Source organism: Dasypus novemcinctus, chromosome 6 (assembly GCF_030445035.2).
Source record: "Dasypus novemcinctus isolate mDasNov1 chromosome 6, mDasNov1.1.hap2, whole genome shotgun sequence".
Classification (NCBI taxonomy): Eukaryota; Metazoa; Chordata; class Mammalia; order Cingulata; family Dasypodidae; genus Dasypus; species Dasypus novemcinctus.
The window spans coordinates 51,104,079-51,124,373 of NC_080678.1; the positions used below are offsets into that span (position 1 = coordinate 51,104,079).

Genomic DNA, 20,295 nt, shown 5'->3' on the forward strand with positions numbered 1-20,295 from the left:
AGACAACCAGGGGAGGGGGGGAAATTAAATAAATAAATAAATCTTTAAAAAAAAAAAAAAAACAAAGCATACATGCATGACATCATACAGGGGTCCCATACATCAACCCACCACCACCACCCTGCACTGTTGACACATTTGTTACAAATTATGAAAGAGTATCTTCAAAATCTTACTACTAACTATAGTCCTTACCTTATATTTGTTGTATTTTTCCCCCAACCTACCTTATTTTTTAAATACATTTTTATGACAAGTTGTAATCTTACAAAACAATCATGCACATGTGCAGAATTCCCATACAACACCCTTCTATCAATAGACCACACTGTGGTGGCACATTTGTTACAGATTATCAGATAATATCAGATTATTACCAGATCCATAGCATATGTTTGGCACACTTTTTCCATACTCCCCCATTATCAACACAGTACATCTTTGGCTTAGATAAATGAATATTATGTTATTACTGTTAACCACAGTTCCTAGGTCACTACAGTTGTATTTTTCCCATGCTTCACCACATTCCCACCACCCTGCAATAGTGATGTACATCTACTCTAGCTCACAAAGGCCTCTCTTGCATCTGTACCATCAACCGCAATTCTCATCCGCCTCTGGGTTTACTGTTACTCAGTCCCTAGATTATTCTCTAGCTTTCTGTGAATTGGCATTTACATCCCTAGACTACCTTTTCAGCCAGATTCCCATTTATAAACTTGCTGTTACTCACTATAATGTGTTACCATCAGCTCTATACATTTCTACATTTATACAGTAAAGTTAATTAAAACTTCTACATATATTAAACATCTGTAGTCCATTTCAGTCCTCCTCTTATCTCCTTTAAGTATCTACCACCTACCACCCAGTCTTGAAGATATTTTCCTACATTTTCTTCTAGAAGCTTTATGGTTCTTTTATATTTAGGTTTTTTTTGTTCCATTTTGAATTGATTTTTGTATAAGGTGTGAGATAGGGGTCCTCTTCTTTTGGCTATGGATATCCAGTTCTCCCAGCATGATTAGTTGAATGAATTCTTCTGCCTAAGCTGGATGGGTTTGACAGACTTGTCAAAAATCTCTTGACCCTAGATGGGAGGATCTGTTTCTGAACTATCAATTCAGTTCCATTGGTCTATGTTTCTTTTCTTTATGCCAGTACCATGCTGTTTTTACTACTATAGCTAGGTAATATGATTTAAAGTCTGAAAGTGAGGATCCTCCAACTTCGCTTTTCCTTTATAAGATGTTTCTGGCTATTTGGGCCCCTTACCCTTCCAAGTAAATCTGATAATTGTGTTTTCCATTTATTTTTAAAATGCTTGTGGAATTTTTATCAGAATTGCACTGGATCTGTATATAAATTTGAGTAGAATTGACACCATAATGATAATTAGCCTACCAATCCGTGAGCATGGAATGTTCTTCCAATTATTTAGGTCTTTTTAAAATTTCTTTTAACAGTGCCTTACATCATTGGTAAATTTATTCCTAAATATTTGGGTTTTATCTGTCACTTTATTTTCACCACTCTTTTGAGACTTTGTTACTTTTACAATATCTTCATTTCTAGGCTTGCTTCTAAGCCTCTCTCCCCTGTTTTTTTTCTTTTCAGGCTGTAGCACATCCTTTAGTATTTCCTGTAAAGCCAGTCTCTTGGTTATAAGCTCTCTCAATTTCCATTTATCTGTGACTATTCTAAACTCGCATTTATTTATTTATTTATTCCCTCTCCCTCCATTGTCTGCTCTCTTGTGTCCATTCACTATGTGTTCTTCTGTGTCTGCTTGTATTCTCATTAGGTGGATCTGGGAACCAATCCTGGGACCTTCTGGAGTGGGAGACAGGTGATCATTCTCTCATGCCACCTTGGCTCCCTGATCTGCTTCATCTCTTATTATCTCTCCTCTGTGTTTCTTTTTGTTCCGTCATCTTGCTGTGCCAGCTCTTCTCAGCGGGGGAGCACTCCTGTGCAGGGCAACACTCCCCACCGGCAGATCTCCACATGGGCCAGCACTCTGCATGGGCTAGCTTGCCATACGGGCTAGATTGCCCTCATCAGGAGGCCCTGGGTATTGAACCCCGGACCTCCTATATGATAGATGGGAGCCCAGTTGCTTGAGCCACATCTGCTTCTCTTGTCCTCATTTTTGAAAGACAATCTTGCTAGATATAAGATTCTTGGCTGGAAGTTTTTCTCTTGCAGTATCTCAGATATATCATACCACTGTTTTCTTGCCTCTCTGGTTTCTGATAGGTAATCAGCACTTAATCTTATTGGGTATCCCTTATATGTTATACGTTGCTTTTCTCTCGCACTCAGAATTCTTTTTGTCTTTGGCATTTGACATTCTGATTCATATGCATCTCAGAGTTGGTCTATCTGGATTTATTCAGAAGGCAGTACATTGTGCTTCTTGGATATGGATATCCATGTCCTTCAATAAGGTTGGGAAATTTTCTACCACTGTTTCTTTAAGTAGTCCTTCTGCCCCTTTTCCCTTCTCCTATGGGGCACCCATGACACATATATTTGCACATCTCTTGCTATCATTTAGTTCCCTGAGATTTTGTTCAATTTTTTCCATTCTTTTCTCCATCTGTTCTTTTGTATATTTGCTTTCAGAAGCCATTTCTTCAAGCTCACCAATCCTTTCTTCTGCCTCCTCAAATCCATTACATGATTTCAGTGTATTTTTAATTTCATTTATTTTGCCTTTCATCCCAATAAGGTCTGCTATTTTCTATGTATGCTTTCAAATTCTTCTTTGTGCTCACCTAAGGTCTTAATATCCTTAATCTCTTTAGCCATCTCATTGAATTCATTAAGGAGAATTGTTTGAACATCTGTGATTAGTTGTCTCAACTCCTTTTTGTCATCTGGAGGCTTATCTTGTTCCTTTAACTGGGCCTTATTTCCTATTTCTTGGTGTGGATTATAATTTTTGTTGGGATCTTGGCATCTGGCTTATTAGATTTATTTACTCGGTGCATTTTCTCTATTTTAGGGCTTTCTTGTCTTTTCTCCCTTGCTGGTTGTGTAGTATGAGCCAAGGATATAGTTGGTGTTGCAAGCTGTGGAGGCTCAAGATGCCCTCATTTCCCCAGGGACAGATGAAGCTTCTCCCAACTTTCTCCCTTGACAGGGAAGGGACAGAACCACAGCTGTGTGTAATAATCTAATAAGTCGTACAGGTCTAGATTGTAGTTGCCCAGAATGATTCATGAAGCTTCAAGGCCCTCTCCCCTCCTAGGGCAGGGATGGAGCTGTAGGTGTGGGCAGAAATCTATGCTGTGCGGGTCCAAAATGACCACAGCTGCCCCGGTAGAGTTCCGACTATTCAGTCTGCCTACCAGATGTACCTGTAATTACCGGGAGAGGCTGGCACAGAGTCCACCACCTTCCTTCCTGCTAGAGGTGGGACTGAAGCTTAGGCTAGGGCTGCAGGCCAGTCTCGGTGAAAGAAGCCAGTCTCTACCAGAACTGTGATTTTCAGTCAGCTGGACTGCCCCATCATGCTGGGGGTGGAGTAAAAATGGCGGCTACTGGCCTCTTTCTGACTTGGACAAGTTCAAACTTTAGATGTTCTTAGGGTTATACTTTAGCCAGCTGAATTTACTAATCAGTAGCTGAAGTCAATGACCAACTGACTCTTCCTCCTCTGTTTTTGGGAAATGGAGTTTCCAGGTCCAGCCACAGAAAATCTCCTGAGGAGTCTTGCATAGCCAGAGTAGGATGCACCAGCCTCCGTGGCATGGCCTTTATTTCCCTGGAGAGGCTGGTGCAGGTCCCCCTGCTGGAGGTGGGACTGGAGCTTATGCTAGAGCTGCAGTGTGATCTGGATGAAAAGAAGCTCGCCCCTACCAGCATTGTGATTTTCATTCTGTCCCACTTCTCCTCTGCCGTGGGTGGAGTTAAAATGGCGGCTACTGGCCTCTTTCTGATTTGAACAGGTTCAAACTTTAGCTGTTTTTAGGATTATACTTAAACCCAAATTTACTAACCAGTAGCTTAAGTTGGTGTCCAATCGTCTCTTCCTCGCCCGTTTTTGGTAAGTAGGGCTTCCAATTCTAGCCACAGAATAGCTGCTTAGGCGGCTTGTGCCTCCAGTGGAGGATGGGACTGTCTCCTCTGTGGCATGGAGCACTCTACTTACGAAGTCTTCTCTGCAGATGGGCAGTCTCCTCCTTCCATTCTTTCAAGGATGCCCTGCTGGTCTCCTGGAGCTCCCAAACAGGTGCTTTATCTCTGACGTTTTGTGCCACTCCCATCTGTTTTATCTTACTAACTCAGCTTCTGTCATACATGCCTTCTTTCTGATACTGAAATTGCCCAAGCTTATCCCTGCTTTAGTCTCTTTGCACTAGCTGTGCCTTCTGCTTGGACTGCTCATCTCCAGCCTGGCTTCTTTACATTTGATTCTCTGCTTAAGTGTCTATCATTTCTGCAGAGGGACCTGATTATCCTATCTAAAATAACTACCCAATCACTTCACATTATTCTAATATTTTGCAGAGTAGTTATCACTTAACCACTCCACCCCACTTATTTGCCCCAACTCCTGGGATGGAAGTTCCATGTTAAGGGAAATTTCATCTGTTTTGTTTATTGCTATAAAGTTCCTAGAACAGTTCTGGTACCCAGGAGACATTTAAATGTAGGCCCTTAAATAAGAGAATGAACAAAATTTTTCACAGCCACAGTAAGGGAAGGGTCTACATAATGACAAAGATGTGTCAGGAAATGTACAAGTGCACTTAGAGTTGTGGGGCTTATGTTATTGAGATGTTTGCCCTTCAAGAATCAGATGAAATTGCCTTAAACTACATCTCATATGTGGTTGGACAAACACCTCCCTCCACACACACACACACTCTCTAGGGATTTAAGGGAAATTTGTTAATCTTGAGATGATCATTGAGGCCAGTAGAACAGATGCAGCAGAAAGTATATAGAGAAAAACAAAGGATGGAGGACTGATTCTGGGATGTGGGCCACAATGAAGTCCCAAATAAGGAACAAGGAAAGATAGTTTCAATGTATTGGGAGGAAACCTAGGAAAAAGCGGTGTTTCAAAAAGGAGGATAGAAATTTTGGAGGAAAAGTTGGTGAAGGTAACCTTGAGAATAGGTAGCTATTGTCTTTTATTAAAAGGAGTAGTTATTAATGAGGCTACATTTTATCATTGAAAAACATTGAAATAGTGATGTGGGCTATGGGTGGGAGGCTCTTCATCTCTTTGTAGATAACCTAAGCTGTCTGTGACTTGTGGGTGTGGGACGAAAGAGGCTGCAGTCCTGCCCTTGGTGACCATGGCAATGACTGCAGTCCCAGGAAACAGTTTAACAATGCAAACTCTATAAACTTTAAATATTCAGGGAAAATGCAAACCAAATGTGCTAAAAGCTTATCTAGAATGTATAAGGTCCATGCTAAACGCTTACCTAGGATGTGGATGATATATGCCAATTAAAGCCTATTGAGCACTGAAAAAAAAAAACCCAACAATTTAACCCTTCCTCTCTGTATAAAAGGAACTCAAAATTCTTGTTCAGGGCTTGGGTTTGAAACAGAAAGCTCCCGAGTCCGGCCAGCCGTCAATAAATCATTTTTCCTTCTCAAACTCAATCTTGAGTCCTGGCCTTTCTATATGGAAATAATTGAACCTCTCTCAACTTCTACAAAAGTAGGAGTCAGAAGACCTGGGCTTGATTGCTGTAGATTCTGTATTACAAAGTAGCTATAGGGTACTGGGCAAGTTAATTCATCCTCTCTTGAGCTTTAGTTTTCTCATCTGTATTGTAGAAATAATAACAACCTGCTTTGCCAACTGTAGAGTGTTGTTATGAGGGTTGTTGAAGATGGGTTACGATGGATGGGTATTGCAAACTCTTTAAGTTTTATTCAAATAAAATCGTTAAACTTGGGGTTAGATGAAGGAACTAGATTATGTGGAGAATATACCATAAATTCTAGGAAATGGCGGAAGAGAGGTGGAAACAAAATAATTGAAAGGGTGGTTTGACGGTTAAAAGGAAAACTAGTGAAAAGCAATGTTTTGCCCACTGTAATTATTGCTTGTTTGGCCATTCAGCTTAGTTTATCACTGCATTCAATTCTTCCTTATCTTTTTTCTTTTTTTTTTTTAAAGATTTATTTATTTATTTAATTTCCCCCCCTCCCCTGGTTGTCTGTTCTCTGTGTCTATTTGCTGCGTCTTGTTTCTTTGTCTGCTTCTGTTGTCGTCAGCGGCACGGGAAGTGTGGGTGGCGCCATTCCTGGGCAGGCTGCTCTTTCTTTTCGCGCTGGGCGGCTTTCCTCACGGGCACACTCCTTGCGCATGGGGCTCCCCCACGGGGGGGACACCCTTGCGTGGCACGGCACTCCTTGCGCGCATCAGCACTGCGCATGGGCCAGCTCCACACGGGTCAAGGAGGCCCGGCGTTTGAACCACGGACCTCCCATATGGTAGACAGACGCCCTAACCACTGGGCCAAAGTCCGTTTCCCAATTCTTCCTTATCTTAAAACTTTCTTGAACCCACCCATAATCTTAATTTCCCATCTTAATTACCTAGCCTTTCTCTCTCCCCAGCCTATCCACAAAAGAGCTCTTAGCAGAGTCAAATTCAGATTTTCAGCGCCCTGGGAGTTGCAGGTGCTGAGTAAAATATTGACAATATTCTCGTTTTCTGGGATCCTCCCCTGGATACTCATACATCTTTCCTACCTAAAGGATCATCGGTTAGGGGAATTTAATAACAAAATGTGTAAAGGTGCCTTGGAAAAGGCGCGCTACTAAATAAACTAATGCGTACTGCTGCCCCATAAGAAAACTGGGGCCCTCCACGGTTGGCAGATTCACTCAAAATCACAGCGCTAGTTAAAGGATAAATTCTGCAAGTCCCCCAAGGAACATAGGTTCAGGCACACAACCTTTACCACCACAGGTAGTTCCCGGGAAAAACCCGACTGCTCCAAATCTCGCACTGCTCGGGCTGAAGGAGGCGGGGAGCGCGAAAGATCGCGAGATGACAGCTTTTTCCCGCGAAGGAGAAGCGCGCGTTTTTCTCTGACTGGAGGTTTGCGGAGAAGGCTAGGGCGGGCTTCCGCTGTGAGGAGTTAGCGCGCGGCCGTTGCAGGTGCTGAGAAAGGGGTCTGTTCCCGCGTGTGTGTCCAGCCATGCCAGCGGAGCCTCCCGCGAGTAGTGGCGGTGAGTGAGAAGAGCCTTCCGGCGCTGTGGCGGCATCCCGAGCAGGGGCCAGCATGCAGGCTGCAGCAGAGCTTGGGGGAGGGAACCGACCCTGGCACGGGCTGAGGAGGGAAGGAAGGGAAAGCAGCAGTGGAGAGGTGAGTGGAGAGCACCCCAGATTCGCACATATTTGTATGACCGAGAAGATTTTCCACGGGGGGTGGTCTCCGTTTTCTCAAGCATCCCGAGTTTAAAGTGGGGCAAGGCAACTTGTTGGCATTGCCAAGACCTCGGACATCTTCTGAAAGGTGATGCTGGGCGTCCCCGTGCATCTTCAACTTTTAGTCCAAATATATTTGGGTAGGGGAGGGAGATGTTTAATGCAATAGTTTAGTAACTGATAGTCTTTTTAAACTACAAATTTAAAAGCCTTTTGCCCTCGTAGGGTCCCTCGCTCCAGGTATGGTTGAGCAGCTGGAGACTGCCGTGATTACCCCAGCCATGCTAGAAGAGGAAGAGCAGCTTGAGGCTGCTGGACTTGAGAAGGAGAGGAAGATGCTGGAAAAGGTAGTTTGGGAGTAAGGCTTTTCATAAACTTCACAACGGCTTTGTTACTTATTTGTGTGTTTACAGATACTGGTATTGAACACCTTTACACATGCTTTGAATGATATCTTTGAGAATCTTGGTGTACTATAAAATGGTCTTATCTCTACTGTAAGAGAGCATTTGAAATTACTTGCTTTGCCATCATAATTGCTTCCGAAGTCTGTAGTGTATTCTGTCATCCTTATTTCCTTTAATTAATACCTTAAATACAAGCCTGATGGTAAACATTAATCTCTAAAACCTGTAGTGATAATGTGCTAGACTGAGAGTAGAAGTTAGCCTCAGTCAAAGTCTGGGCTGGAATCCAGGTCTGCTGACTTCAGTTTAGTGCTGGATCCCTCTAGATAAGTTGCCCTTTTTTTAAAGCTGCTTTTGGACTGTCTTATTGTTAAATAAGATTCTTTATCTAAAAATGCGGGGTACTTTTTCATTTATAAGTATGTGCTTCTGGTTTTCTTGAAGAGTACCAGCTTGCTAAAAGCAATGTTAGCCTCTGGCAGATTGAGTTCCTGTTAGTTATATTCGGAAGCCCCACCCTGCTGCCTAATTGTTGGATATGCAGGGGGAGAAAATGATAGCCAGCTCCTACGTACTGCCTATTCAGTGATATACTTGTATTAATTTGCTTAGCCTTTTCAATATTGTAATTATCTTCATTTACAAGTGAAGAAACTGAGACAGTCGGGATGACACTTCGGTGTCCAAATCCAGATTTGAATTTAGGATTTAAGTCACATTAACCTCATTTGCTTCAGGGAAGTTATGAATTAATAGAATTGACAGTCTGCCCTGAACCACTTTTCCTCGTTCTTGTATATTCCCATAGTTCTTTGTTCATTACACAGTATTGTGATTACTTCTTTGATTCTCTCTCACTGAGCTATAATGTTCTGGAGGGCAGCACTTACTTACTGTTTTGCTTTTATAGGCTGAGTACCTAGCAGATAGTAGGCAACCAGTACATGCTTATTGAATAACTATAATAAAAGAATATTCGTTATGTAATAGATATAATGTTATGTATTATATAACATGCTTATTGGATATATTAAACATAATAAATATATTTACTAGCCATGTAACAGGTAAATTGTGAAGTACATATCCTGGGGTAAGTTCACAGAATAGAATCAACTTCAAAGGTTCTAAGAGCGATCTTGAGTAGTGCATCTTCGGTTTTACTGTTTCTTCCTTTTGTTGGGTAGCAAAATACCATTTGAAGAGCGGTATCCCTGAGGTACAATGGGAGTACATTTCCAAAATACATTACTTAAAGGGAAGAAATGTCCTTTCCACCTACAAAAGATCTGTCAGAAGATCTTTATAGTACCACATATATTTGCTGATAAAATTTGGGGTCAAAATGACTTCTGTCAGCGAAACATTTAAGCTTATGAGCAAACATCTTGCAGTCCTAAAATTTATTATAATTGTTATGTTGAGGAATAGATGTAGTACTGCTAGTTTTTCTTTAGCAATTGGGCATCTAGAACCTATAATAGCACTTAACAATTCTGTATAAAAGGGTATAGTTCTTTTTAATCCTTCTGCTAACTGCAAGGGTATAATTAAAACGTAGTGGTGTTGGTGGTCCATTTTTATTACATAATCTTTTCATGTACAGGTATTGAAAGAATTTGATTAATTTTTACAAAAAGTTATTCCCTATTTGAGATTAAAATATATGGTAATGTCTTTGGCAGTCATGAAACTCACTATACAAAAGTAAAGGTTTCTTTTCTTTTTGGAGAATATAGTATTTATGTGCATTATATAGAGGTACTTAATGAAGAAAGAGCTAGCTTAATTCCCTTAATGGAAGCAATTACCTTGCCTTAGGAGATTCTGAGGTTGTCAAGAACCCAGAGAATTGACTTTGACATTCATTTGCTGGAGTTGTTTTCTTTGAATTTTCACCTGCATTTCCTTTTGAAAGCAGTCATTGTTAGTCTGGAAGACTTAAGCAGTGCTTTAGTGTGGTATGTAATGGGGGGTGGGGAGCAATCTGAATTAGGGGATTTCTTAGAGGTAAAAAGGAAAATGGTTCATATCATGTAGACTAAAATATAATGAATTATGAATTGAATGATGTTTTCCAGTCCTAGAAGAGGAAAATATTCTTTTTCCTCAAAATATCTTAGTTTTGGGAGAGAGAAGCCAGTAGACAGTGGGGAATTTCTGTTCTGTGTCCATTGGTATCCTCTTTCACCCTAGCCACTTGATGGTCCTTGCCAAGCAACTCAGTTCTTTCTACAAATGGAACTGTAATTTATCTGATTGTAACAAATAATAAATTGCTAAATCAAGAAGGAGTAATGGTAGGAAGATTTACTGCAAACTTATTTTGAAATATGGGAGACTGGCTTTTAAAACTAACCACTGGTATTGAATTGTTCTAATTTTATTAATTATAAAATTAATTATAAATTATTCCATGATGACATCTTAAAGTGCTAACTACTTTAAAAATATAAATGCCAACTTATTCCCAGCAGGATTTAAGGTAGCAGCGATGTCTAAATTAAACCCAGAATATTTTAACTAACTTTTAAACAAATTAAAAAGTGAAAATTTAAGAATTATTTTTTTAAGTAATTTCCCTGTTTATAATACCAAACAACTTTGCTCATTGACTGCCTGTTGTAATCACTTTGTTATACTGGTAATGGAGAAAGAAAGGCTTTCCTGAAAATAGTTTGAGAAGCTTTTAAGAGGGATTATCTGTGTGGGTGGGATTATGGGATTTATGGGTTTTTTTTTAATATTTAATTTTTCTGTAATAAACATGTATTTTGTTAGATTTTTTCTTGATCTATTATTGTCATTGCTTTTTTAATAGGGAAATTTATTTTGAAAGATAGCTGTAGAGAGATAATATCTAAGAAAATAAAAATCAATATACAGTGATATTTAATTTTATGAGGTCATGGGATAACCACTACATTAAAGTTAATTAGGTTATGCCAATCCCAGAGATATATCGTGACAAGCTGGAGTATCAAATTACTGGGGCATTATTTAGGATATAAAAATGAACTGGTAGCCCCCCTTGCAAACCTGCTTTTAATTCCCAGCTGCTTTTATCTAAATTGAAACCACCAATATGGGGTGGTGGTTAGGTTTTTTGTTGTATTGTTTTTGTTTTCCCATTTATATTGGTTGAAAAGTAGGTGGCTTGGTTTACTAGAATATGCAAAATACTAAATATGTCAGTAAATAGCTGTATAAGTTGACTAAGTCAGGAGTTTCTCTCTCCTGTGTAAAATGAGGGAAATGTACTACTTAATCTATAAGGGTCCTTTTAGTTCTAAATGTACTTAACTATGATTCTTAGTGCTCTTGCCAAGACCAGTGTAGTTTAATGCATGGACTGTTTATTACAGTAACTGGCTGAACCCTGAGTCTTTTGCTCTTTCATTCTTTCATACAGCTTATTACTTTCTGAAATCTCTGACTTCTCCAACCTTAGTGATTCTTTGAGTTTTTCAGAATTTACAGTTTATACCACACAGTTTAGTGCTAACTTGTATACGTGTCTTTTAATGCTTGTCATTTTCGGGTATTTTAGTGTTAACCTCATCTGTGGAATAAGTGGACAACCAAAGTGTTTGTGTACTTCCCACAGTAATTTTATGTAATGCATTGTAGATGAATTGCTCGATGTGTTTATGAATTGACTAGGCTGAACTGGTGTTAAGGAATTTGTATTAAAGAGATAATCTTGGCTAAACATCTGTCTTGAATGTCAGGCAGTATAAATTGTGTTTGACAGTGTTTTCCAAAATGTTACATCCAAATATTCTCTAAAGTATTTGTCAGTCCTGGCTGCCTATTAGAATTTCCTTGGAGCTTTTAAAACGTACTGGTTCCTTTCTCCTCTGTGGCCTGGACATGAGTGTGGGCTTGCTTTCTCCCTCACACTACTTGCTAAGAAGTGGAAATGCTGATTGTTAAGGTTTGCGTATGTTTAGCTTTAGTAGATGAATTCACTTGACTCACTTCGGCTCACTGGAATGCTTTTTTTTTTTTTAATATTTCAAATTATATTATTGCCTATCCTAAGTTGGCAAATTGATGACCAGATTTGGCCTGTACCTATTTATATAAATAAAGCTTTATTGGAATAAAGCCACACCTACTTATTTTTGTATTATTTATTACTTCTCTTTTGGCAGAGTTGAGTAGTTGCAAGAGACTGTATGGTACTAAAATATTCACTATTTGACCCTTACCAGGGAGTTATTTGTACCTTTATGTTATTCTGTCTTAAACCCTCTGGTATTGTTCTGTATATAACTTTTCTTGTCATTGTAAATTGAGAGAGGGCTTCTTTCTAGCTACTAAAATATTGTAGACTCTTAGAAGACACTCAATGAAATGTCCTGGAGGAGTGGATGTATATCAAGTGGTTGGGCACCTGCTTCCCACGTGTGAGCTCCTGGGTTCAATCGTCAGAATCTCAAAAAAATAAATAAATAAAATGTTCTTTAAAACAAACAGAGTATGGCACACAAAGGTTTTTAATTGCAAGGTTATAGAAATGAAAGGTAAAACTGTGGGAGTAAAGGAGAACTAAGGGATATAAGGACAAAACTTAGGGGAGAAGACGCCTGTAGGGGATCACCAGTAGACATGTTGAAATACTTCGACAATACAGTTTTAAAATTGTAAAATTGTAGATTTTCTAGTCCCTAGCCAGTGAGATTTTAAAAATTTTAAATTTCTCAAGTAAAATGTACATGAAGACTTTCTTTCTTACAGCATTTGATTGTTTAAAAACTTATATCCAACTTTAATTATTTTCCTTATTTCAAGTGTTTTTTAAATGGACCTACCTCAATTCAGTAGATGCTAGTAACCATGTGTCTGGTTTCTGAAATTTCAGTATTTTGGAATGTATGCTACATCTGTCAAGTTGCCTCTTGAATCCAAGAATAAATATTTTTCAGCTGTTTGTTCCAGTTTTTGGTATAGAAAAATACACTATCATTAATAAATGGATTTAATCCTGTAAAAAAATTTTTTTTTTTTTAATTTACAGACAACATTAAACCAGAAGAGTATTCGTATGTCCATTTTCTTTAAACCTTATGCAAAAGAAAAACCCAATGTATATCTAAACCTTTAGTAATTACGGAAATTTTCTTTTGATAGGCTCGCATGTCTTTGGATAGAGAGTCCATGGAAATTCGGTACCGGAGACTACAACATTTGCTTGAAAAAAGCAATATCTATTCCAAATTTTTGTTGACTAAAATGGAACAACAACAATTAGAGGTAAGTATGTGTGATTAACTATAGCTAATAGCTTAAAAATGTTTTTCAAAACAGGTTTTTTTTTTTGAGGCACAAAATTAATAGAAAAAAATACATATGTTTTAATTGTATAATTTGAATTTTGACAATTTATACACCTGTGTAACTATCAGCACAATGAAGATAAAGAACATTTCCATTACCCCAAAAAGTTACCTTGAGTCAGTGATCCCCATACCTGGCCCCAGGTAACTATTGATCTGTTTTCTGTCACTGTAGATTATTATTGCCTTTTCTAGAATATTATATAAATGGAATCTTGTGGTGTGTATTCTTTTGTGTCTTTTTTTGCTCAACATATTTTTGAGATTCATCCATGTTTTGTGTTTATCATTGGGTCATTCCTTTTATTCCCAAGAGGTATGCCGTTATACATTGATCCATTAATGTGCTGAGTGGTGTTTTTTTTTTTGCTTGTTTTTTGTTTTTAAGATTTATTTATTTATTTTCCCCTTCCCCTCCACCCACCCTGCTGTTTTTGTTGTCTGTGTCCAATTGCTTTGTGATCTTCTGTATCTGTTTCTCTTTTTGTCTTCTCTTTTTCACTTTTTCTCCTCTAGGATTCACCAGGATTTGATCCTGGGGACCTCTGATGTTTAAGAGGTTCCCTGTCAGCTGCACCACCTCAGTTCCTCGTTTCTGCTGTGCTTCATCTTAACTCTCCCCTTCGTCTCTTGTGTCTTCTTGCTGCATGACTCACTTGGTGGGCACTGGCACCCTGTGTAGGCATACTTTCTCTTCTTTTTCACCAGGAGGCTCCAGGGATCGAAAGCAGGTCCTCCCATATGGTAGGTGAAAGCCCTATCACTTGAGCCACATCTGCTTCCCCGCTAAGTGGTTTTGTTTTTGTTTTTAGGAGGAACTGGGGATTGAACCTGGGACCTCGTACATGGGAGGCAGGCACACAGCCACTGAGCTACATCTGTTTCTTCTGCTGACTGTTTTGTGTTTTTTTTTTTTAGCTTTAGTTTATTCCCCCCTTCCCCCCCCTTGTTGTTTATGCTCTCTATCTGCTCTCTGTGTCCATTCACTGTGTGCTCTCTGTGTCTGCTTATCAATTTAGGAGGCACCGGGAAGCGGGCCTGGGACCTCTCATGTAGGAGAGAGGCGCTCAGTTGCTTAAGCCACCTCTGCTGCCTGCTTTGTTGTCTTTCTTGTTGTGTTTCCTATTTTTGTCTCTTGTTGCGCCAGCTTGCTGTCTTGCTCATTTTCTCCAGGAACCAAACTCAGGACCTCCCATGTAGGAGGCAGGAGCTCAGTCACTTGAGCCACATCCTTTTCCCTGCTGACTGTTTTTTTTCCCTGCTTATAGGTTTATGCTTCTCCTCATGTCTAGTAATTATTTCGGAGGCTGAAAATTATGTATTTTATGTTGCAACCAGGTTTATTGAGGTAGAATTGACTGCACACATTTAAAATGAACAATTTTTAAAAGTTTCGACAACTCCTGAAGCCACTGCAAATTAAGATAGTGAATATAACAACACCTATCATCCTCAAAAGGTTCCTCCTACCTCTTTTTTTTTTTTTTAATTTACTTATTTATTTTAGGGCTTTCTATTTGCACTTACTTTACCTTAATTCCAAACAACCCCAAGAAATAGCTACTATTATCCTCCCATCTTAGAGGTGAGCAAACAGTCCTGGAGAAGCAAAGAAATTTGGCCAAGGTCACAAGCCAGGAAGTGGAGGAGCTGGGATTCTAGTCAGGTTGCCTGAATTCCACTGTGGCATTGCTACTTACTCCTCTTGGAATAATTTGAGAGATTTCATTTGTCTTTGCTTTCTTACTTGCTCTGAAAATTTTAAAGTAGGTGGAGAAACAGTAGGAGCTCTAGAAATAACATGTCTGTATATTTTTAAATGACTAAAGCCAGAAAATTTATCGTGGCACCAGGCCACTTGTTTCGTGCCAGCAAAGGGAATGCAGACCATCACAGTGAGTGGTGTCTGGAGCAGTGTTCACTGGTGACAGATGCGCCAAGTGAAGGCCAATCCAAACTACAGTAAGAGAAGGACAACGAGGGAGCCGGCTGTGTAGGACTGGCCAGAGATTCTTGAAGCCAACACTCATCTGGTTGGAAAAGCCACAAGTCAGGTTGCAACTACTGCGGGGAGGGTGTTGTGTAGGAAGGCAACATTTTAAGTTCAGGGTGAAGGCTGGCTGGACTGACCAACTTGTTAAAGCTGAAGAGGGAGGGGATGGTATCCTTAGAGGAAATCTGAAAAACAAACACTCAAGCTCTATTACCAAGTAAGAGGGTGTGAAAACAGGAACACGAGGAAGACACGAGGTACTGAAGGGTTCTAGGAGCCACCACCGTTCAAGGCAACCACTGGATGCTGCCCTTGGCTATCCCTTCTTAAAAATTGGGCCGCAGGCATACTTAAATCAGAAAGGAGGGACATTTCCACGTGGGGAAAGACGGAGAGGATTCAAAAGAGCAGGAGGCCTGAGAAATCATGCTCCACACAGGCCTGGGAAGAAACTCGGTATAGACCCTTAATCACACACCCTGCTCTGGGTCCCTGCAAGGCCAGCAGAGCAGGGAGGTCACTGGCCTACAGCCGCAGGAGGGCCTCCCTCGCTGCCCACAGATGGGCCCACTCTCCTGCCTCTTTTTAATTCCCTCCTACCCTTTCCTGCTTGTCTCCCATCTTCAGGTAACCACTGATCATTTTGTCACTGTAGATTAGTTTGCGTTTTCTAGAATTGTAAATAAATGGCAATATTATACTATATACTCTTATTTTGTTTGACTTCTTTCATTAGGTGTAATTTTGAGATTTATCTATGTTTTTGCACATACTAATAGTCTGGCCTTATTTCTGAGTATTTCATTGCTTGGATAAATCACAATATGTTCAGCCATTCACCTGTAGATTATCATTTATAGTCCCAGTTTGGTCTATAGCATATAAAGCTGCTATGAAGATTTCAGGTACAAGTCTTTGTATAGACATGTGCTTTTATCTAGAGGGGATTTAAAGTGGTTTTACCATTTTGTATTCCCACTTTCAGTGTGTGAGAGTCCCAGCTCTCAACATCCCTACCAACATTTGGTTCGGTCGGTCTAATTTTAGCCATTCTAATAGATGTATGGTGGTTTATTAATGTGGTTTCCATTTTTATTTTCTTTATACCTAATGCTATTGAACATTCTACCTGTGCTTATCTGCCATCAATATATCTTTGATTAAGTGTCTTTTGCCCATTTTTAATCGTTTTCTTATTTTTGAGGTTTGAGAATTCTTTATAGATTCTGAATACAAATCTTTTTTTAGATATGTAATTTGCAAATATTTCCTTCCAATCTATAGCTTGTCCTTCATTCTGTTAATTGTGTAATTATTTTGAAGAACAACTGTTCTTATATTTGTTGAGGTCCAGTTAATCAGTTTTATTTTCTGTGGATTGTATTTTAGTGTCATAATCTATCTGCCTGGCTCAAGACCCAGTGATTTTCGTCTGATTGGGATTATGTTGAATAATAGGGGGGAAGTGGCATTTTAACAATGTTATTTAATTTCAATCTCTGATTATACATTTCTATAATACAGAAGTACAATTGATTTTTGTATGTTGATCTCATCATAATTAGTGGTAAACTTTCTGTAGAGGACTATATAGCAAATACTTTAGACTTCCTGGGCCTATTAGGGGCACAACCATTTAGGATTTTTTTTTTTTTTCTTTTTAAGATTTATTTATTTATTTCTCCTCCCCCCCACCCCGGTTGTCTGTTCTCTCTATTTGCTGAATCTTCTTTGTCCGCTTCTGTTGTTGTCAGCGGCATGGGAATCTGTGTTTCTTTTTGTTGCGTCATCTTGTTGTGTCAGCTCTCCATGTGTGCGGCACCATTCCTGGGCGGGCTGCACTTTCTTTCGCGCTGGGCGGCTCTCCTTACGGGGCGAACTCGTTGCGCGTGGGGCTCCCCTACGCAGGGGACATCCCTGCGTGGCAGGGCACTCCTTGTGCACATCAGCACTGCGCATGGGCCAGCTCCACACGGGTCAAGGAGGCCGGGGATTTGAACCACGTACCTCCCATGTGGTAGACGGACGCCCTAACCACTGGGCCGAGTCCGCTGCCCATAGGATGTTTTCTCGATGAATGTGCCACTGTGTCATTATAAAAAACATCTTCTTTATCTCCAGTAATATTCTGTGCTCTGAAATCTAATTTGATAAAATAGCTACTACAGCTTCCTTTTGATTAATGCATACTGGGTCGTTTTCCATTCTTTTACTTTAATCTATTTGTATCTTGATATTCAAAATGGGTGTCTTGTTAAACAGCATATAGTTTGCTCTGGCTTTTTTATCTAATCCAAATGGCTCCTTTTCACGTTGTGTTTTGATCATTTGTATTTAATATTTACTTTATTATGGTTGAGTATAAATCTACCCTGTTGCTATTTGTATTTGAATTGTACTATTTGCTCTTTTTTCCTCTTTTACTGCCTTATTTTAAATTGCACATTTTCTGTGATTCTAATTTGACTGCATTGATTGTTAATTAGCTATAACTCTTTGTTACGTTATTTTAGTGATTGCTTTACGGTTTGTAGAATACATTCTTAACTTACTGCAGAATGACTCCAAGTAATATTTTGCTACTTCATGTGCAGTGTAAGAATGTTTTTATACTTTACATATATTTCTCCCCTTCTAGTCTTAGTGCTATTGTTGTGTAATGCCTTTTATTTAGCTTCTTTATATGTTAAATAATCCCCCCAAAATACCGTATTAGTTTTGCTTTAAGGTGGTTGATTATCTTTATAGAGAATTAAATAACTTAAAAATTCTAGTTACCATTTCTTATGATCTTCATTCCTTCATATAGATCCAAATTTCCATATAGTCTTATTTGTCTTCTGTTTGAAGAACTTTAATATTTCTTGTAGTGCAAGTCTGTTGGTGGTATATCCTTTCAGCTTTTATGTATCTGAAAGTTTTATTCTCCTTTATTTTTTAAATTATGTTTTCTGGTAAAATATACATAACTGAAAATTTACCGTTTTTTCTTTACCTATTTTACCTTACAGCTCTTTGTGACCTATTCTACTTTCTGTCTCTATGAATGTCAATATTCTAGATATCTCATATAAGTGGAATCAACACTATTTGCCCTTTTGTCTTCTAGCAATAAGCGCTTAGTATTGCTTCTATCTTTTGGTGATTGTGAATAATGCCTCTGTGCACATCAGTGTACAAATATCTGTTCGAGTCCCTGCTTTCAGTTCTTTAGGGTAGATACCTAAAAATACGATTGCCAAGTCATGGGGCAATTCTATACGTAACTGAGTAACAGCCAAACTTTTCCACAGTAGTTATACCATTTTACTTTTCTACCAACAGTGAATGAGTGTTCCTTTTTCTCTACATCCTCTCCAACACTTATTATTTTCTCTTTATTTAATAGCCATTCTAGTGGGTGTGAAATGGTATCTCGTTGTGGGTTTGAGTTGCATTTCCCTGATGGCTAATGATTTTGAGCATCTTTTCATTTGTTTTTTGGTCATCCATATGTCTTTGAGAAATTTTTCTTTATTATGAATGTAAGTTATTTGAAAGCTGAGATGTTTATTTTATACTTTGTATTTTCCTCTTGTGTCATTAAGAAAACATTTTCTTATAGGAACAGAAGAAGAAAGAGAAATTGGAGAGAAAAAAGGAATCTTTAAAAGTTACAAAGGTAACTAGCTAGAATTTTTATCACCTTAAATATTGAGAAAATTCAAATTCCTTTGTAGTCTTATAACTTTTTGATCATCTATTATTTGAACTTTATATGATAACCTACCTTCCTTTATGTTGCATGCTGCATAGAAGCATGTGAAATTTTTTCCTTGGTATTTTACATAGAGAAGGAAGGCCAAAGTATGATCCTTTCATACTTTCTTGCATGAAAGACTCTTGCAAATATTATACTTGGCAGCATTTTATTAGTAGCCAGCTCTTTTGAAGGCTGTAATGATGGCTACTTCTACTTTATGCCTCCACATCATCATGGCAGCAGCCTTTTGCATCCCTAAAAATATAATCTGAGTAAAACAGACTTGGCCCAGTGGTTAGGGCATCCGTCTACCACATGGGAGGCCTGCGGTTCAAACTCCAGGCCTCCTTGACCCGTGTGGAGCTGGCCCATGCGCAGTGCTGATGCGCGCAAGGAGTGCCACGCCATGCAGGGGTGTCCCCCGCGTAGGGGAGCCCCACGCGCAAGGAGTGCGCCCCATAAGGAGAGCCGCCCAGCACGAAAGAAAGTGCAGCCTGCCCAGGAATGGCACCACCCATACTTCCCATGCCGCTGATGACAACAGAAGCGGACAAAGAAACAAGACGCAGCAAATAGACACAGAGAACAGACAACCAGGGGAGGGGGGGAATTAAATAAATAAATAAAATTAAAAAATATATATATATATAAAATCTGAGTTTTTATCTTTCAGGTGCAGTGGTGGGGCCATAATGGAAGTTCTCTAGTACATATGCTAATATTTTAGATATTAGAGCATTCGTTTAAAGACAGCTTGAATTTTAGAATTAGATCTGTTCAGAGGCTGTATTTTGATATGAAGTTGTTTAATGCCTTATTGATAGGAATTGTCTAAAGAACAGTTGTGCTAATGAAAAGAGAAATAATAAAGAAAGTGTTTATTGACTACTTCCTATAGGTTGGATGTTCTGTGCTTTACCATGTGTTCTCTTAATTCTCAAAACACTTCTATTAGGTAGAGATACTGTTATGATCATCCCCATTTTATATATAAAGAAGCTGAGGTAAGAAGGTAAAAATAACTTGTTGAAAGGCACTTATCTGATAAATAGTATCTGGATTTGAACCTAGGATTTCTTTGAGAGCCCTCAATCAGCTTCTACACTAAGCTTCTACACTGAGCTGCTTTTATTAGGAAATGTCAAAATACCAAGAGGCAAAATGCTTAGGGTATCTTGATATCATTTGGATAAGTGTACTAAAATCTATTTAAATTCAGTTATTTGGTTCTTAGGCTGGTTAGTGATATAATTGAGTTGGGTTTTTTTTTTTTTAAGGTAAATTGCAAAATTCTTTATTAAAAACTGGTATTTTTGACTCGATTGCTATTTGATTTATCTGAAATGGTTGAAGAACATATTTATAAGAAAATTTTACAGGCTTAGCTATTTACT

General features: G+C 38.9%; 1 protein-coding gene across 2 annotated transcripts in view; it reads left to right on the forward strand.

Annotated features, from left to right (window-relative positions):
• The first annotated feature begins 7,033 nt into the window (after positions 1-7,033).
• Positions 7,034-20,295, forward strand: part of HELLS (helicase, lymphoid specific) — a 51,759-nt gene continuing 38,497 nt past the window's right edge. For both annotated transcript variants that reach the window (XM_058298801.2, XM_058298802.2), the window contains exons 1-4: positions 7,034-7,218; positions 7,643-7,764; positions 12,961-13,083; positions 18,764-18,820. In XM_058298801.2, the coding sequence (XP_058154784.1) occupies positions 7,188-7,218; positions 7,643-7,764; positions 12,961-13,083; positions 18,764-18,820 (333 nt within the window). In that variant the 5' untranslated portion in view covers positions 7,034-7,187. The remainder of the gene's footprint in view (positions 7,219-7,642; positions 7,765-12,960; positions 13,084-18,763; positions 18,821-20,295) is intronic.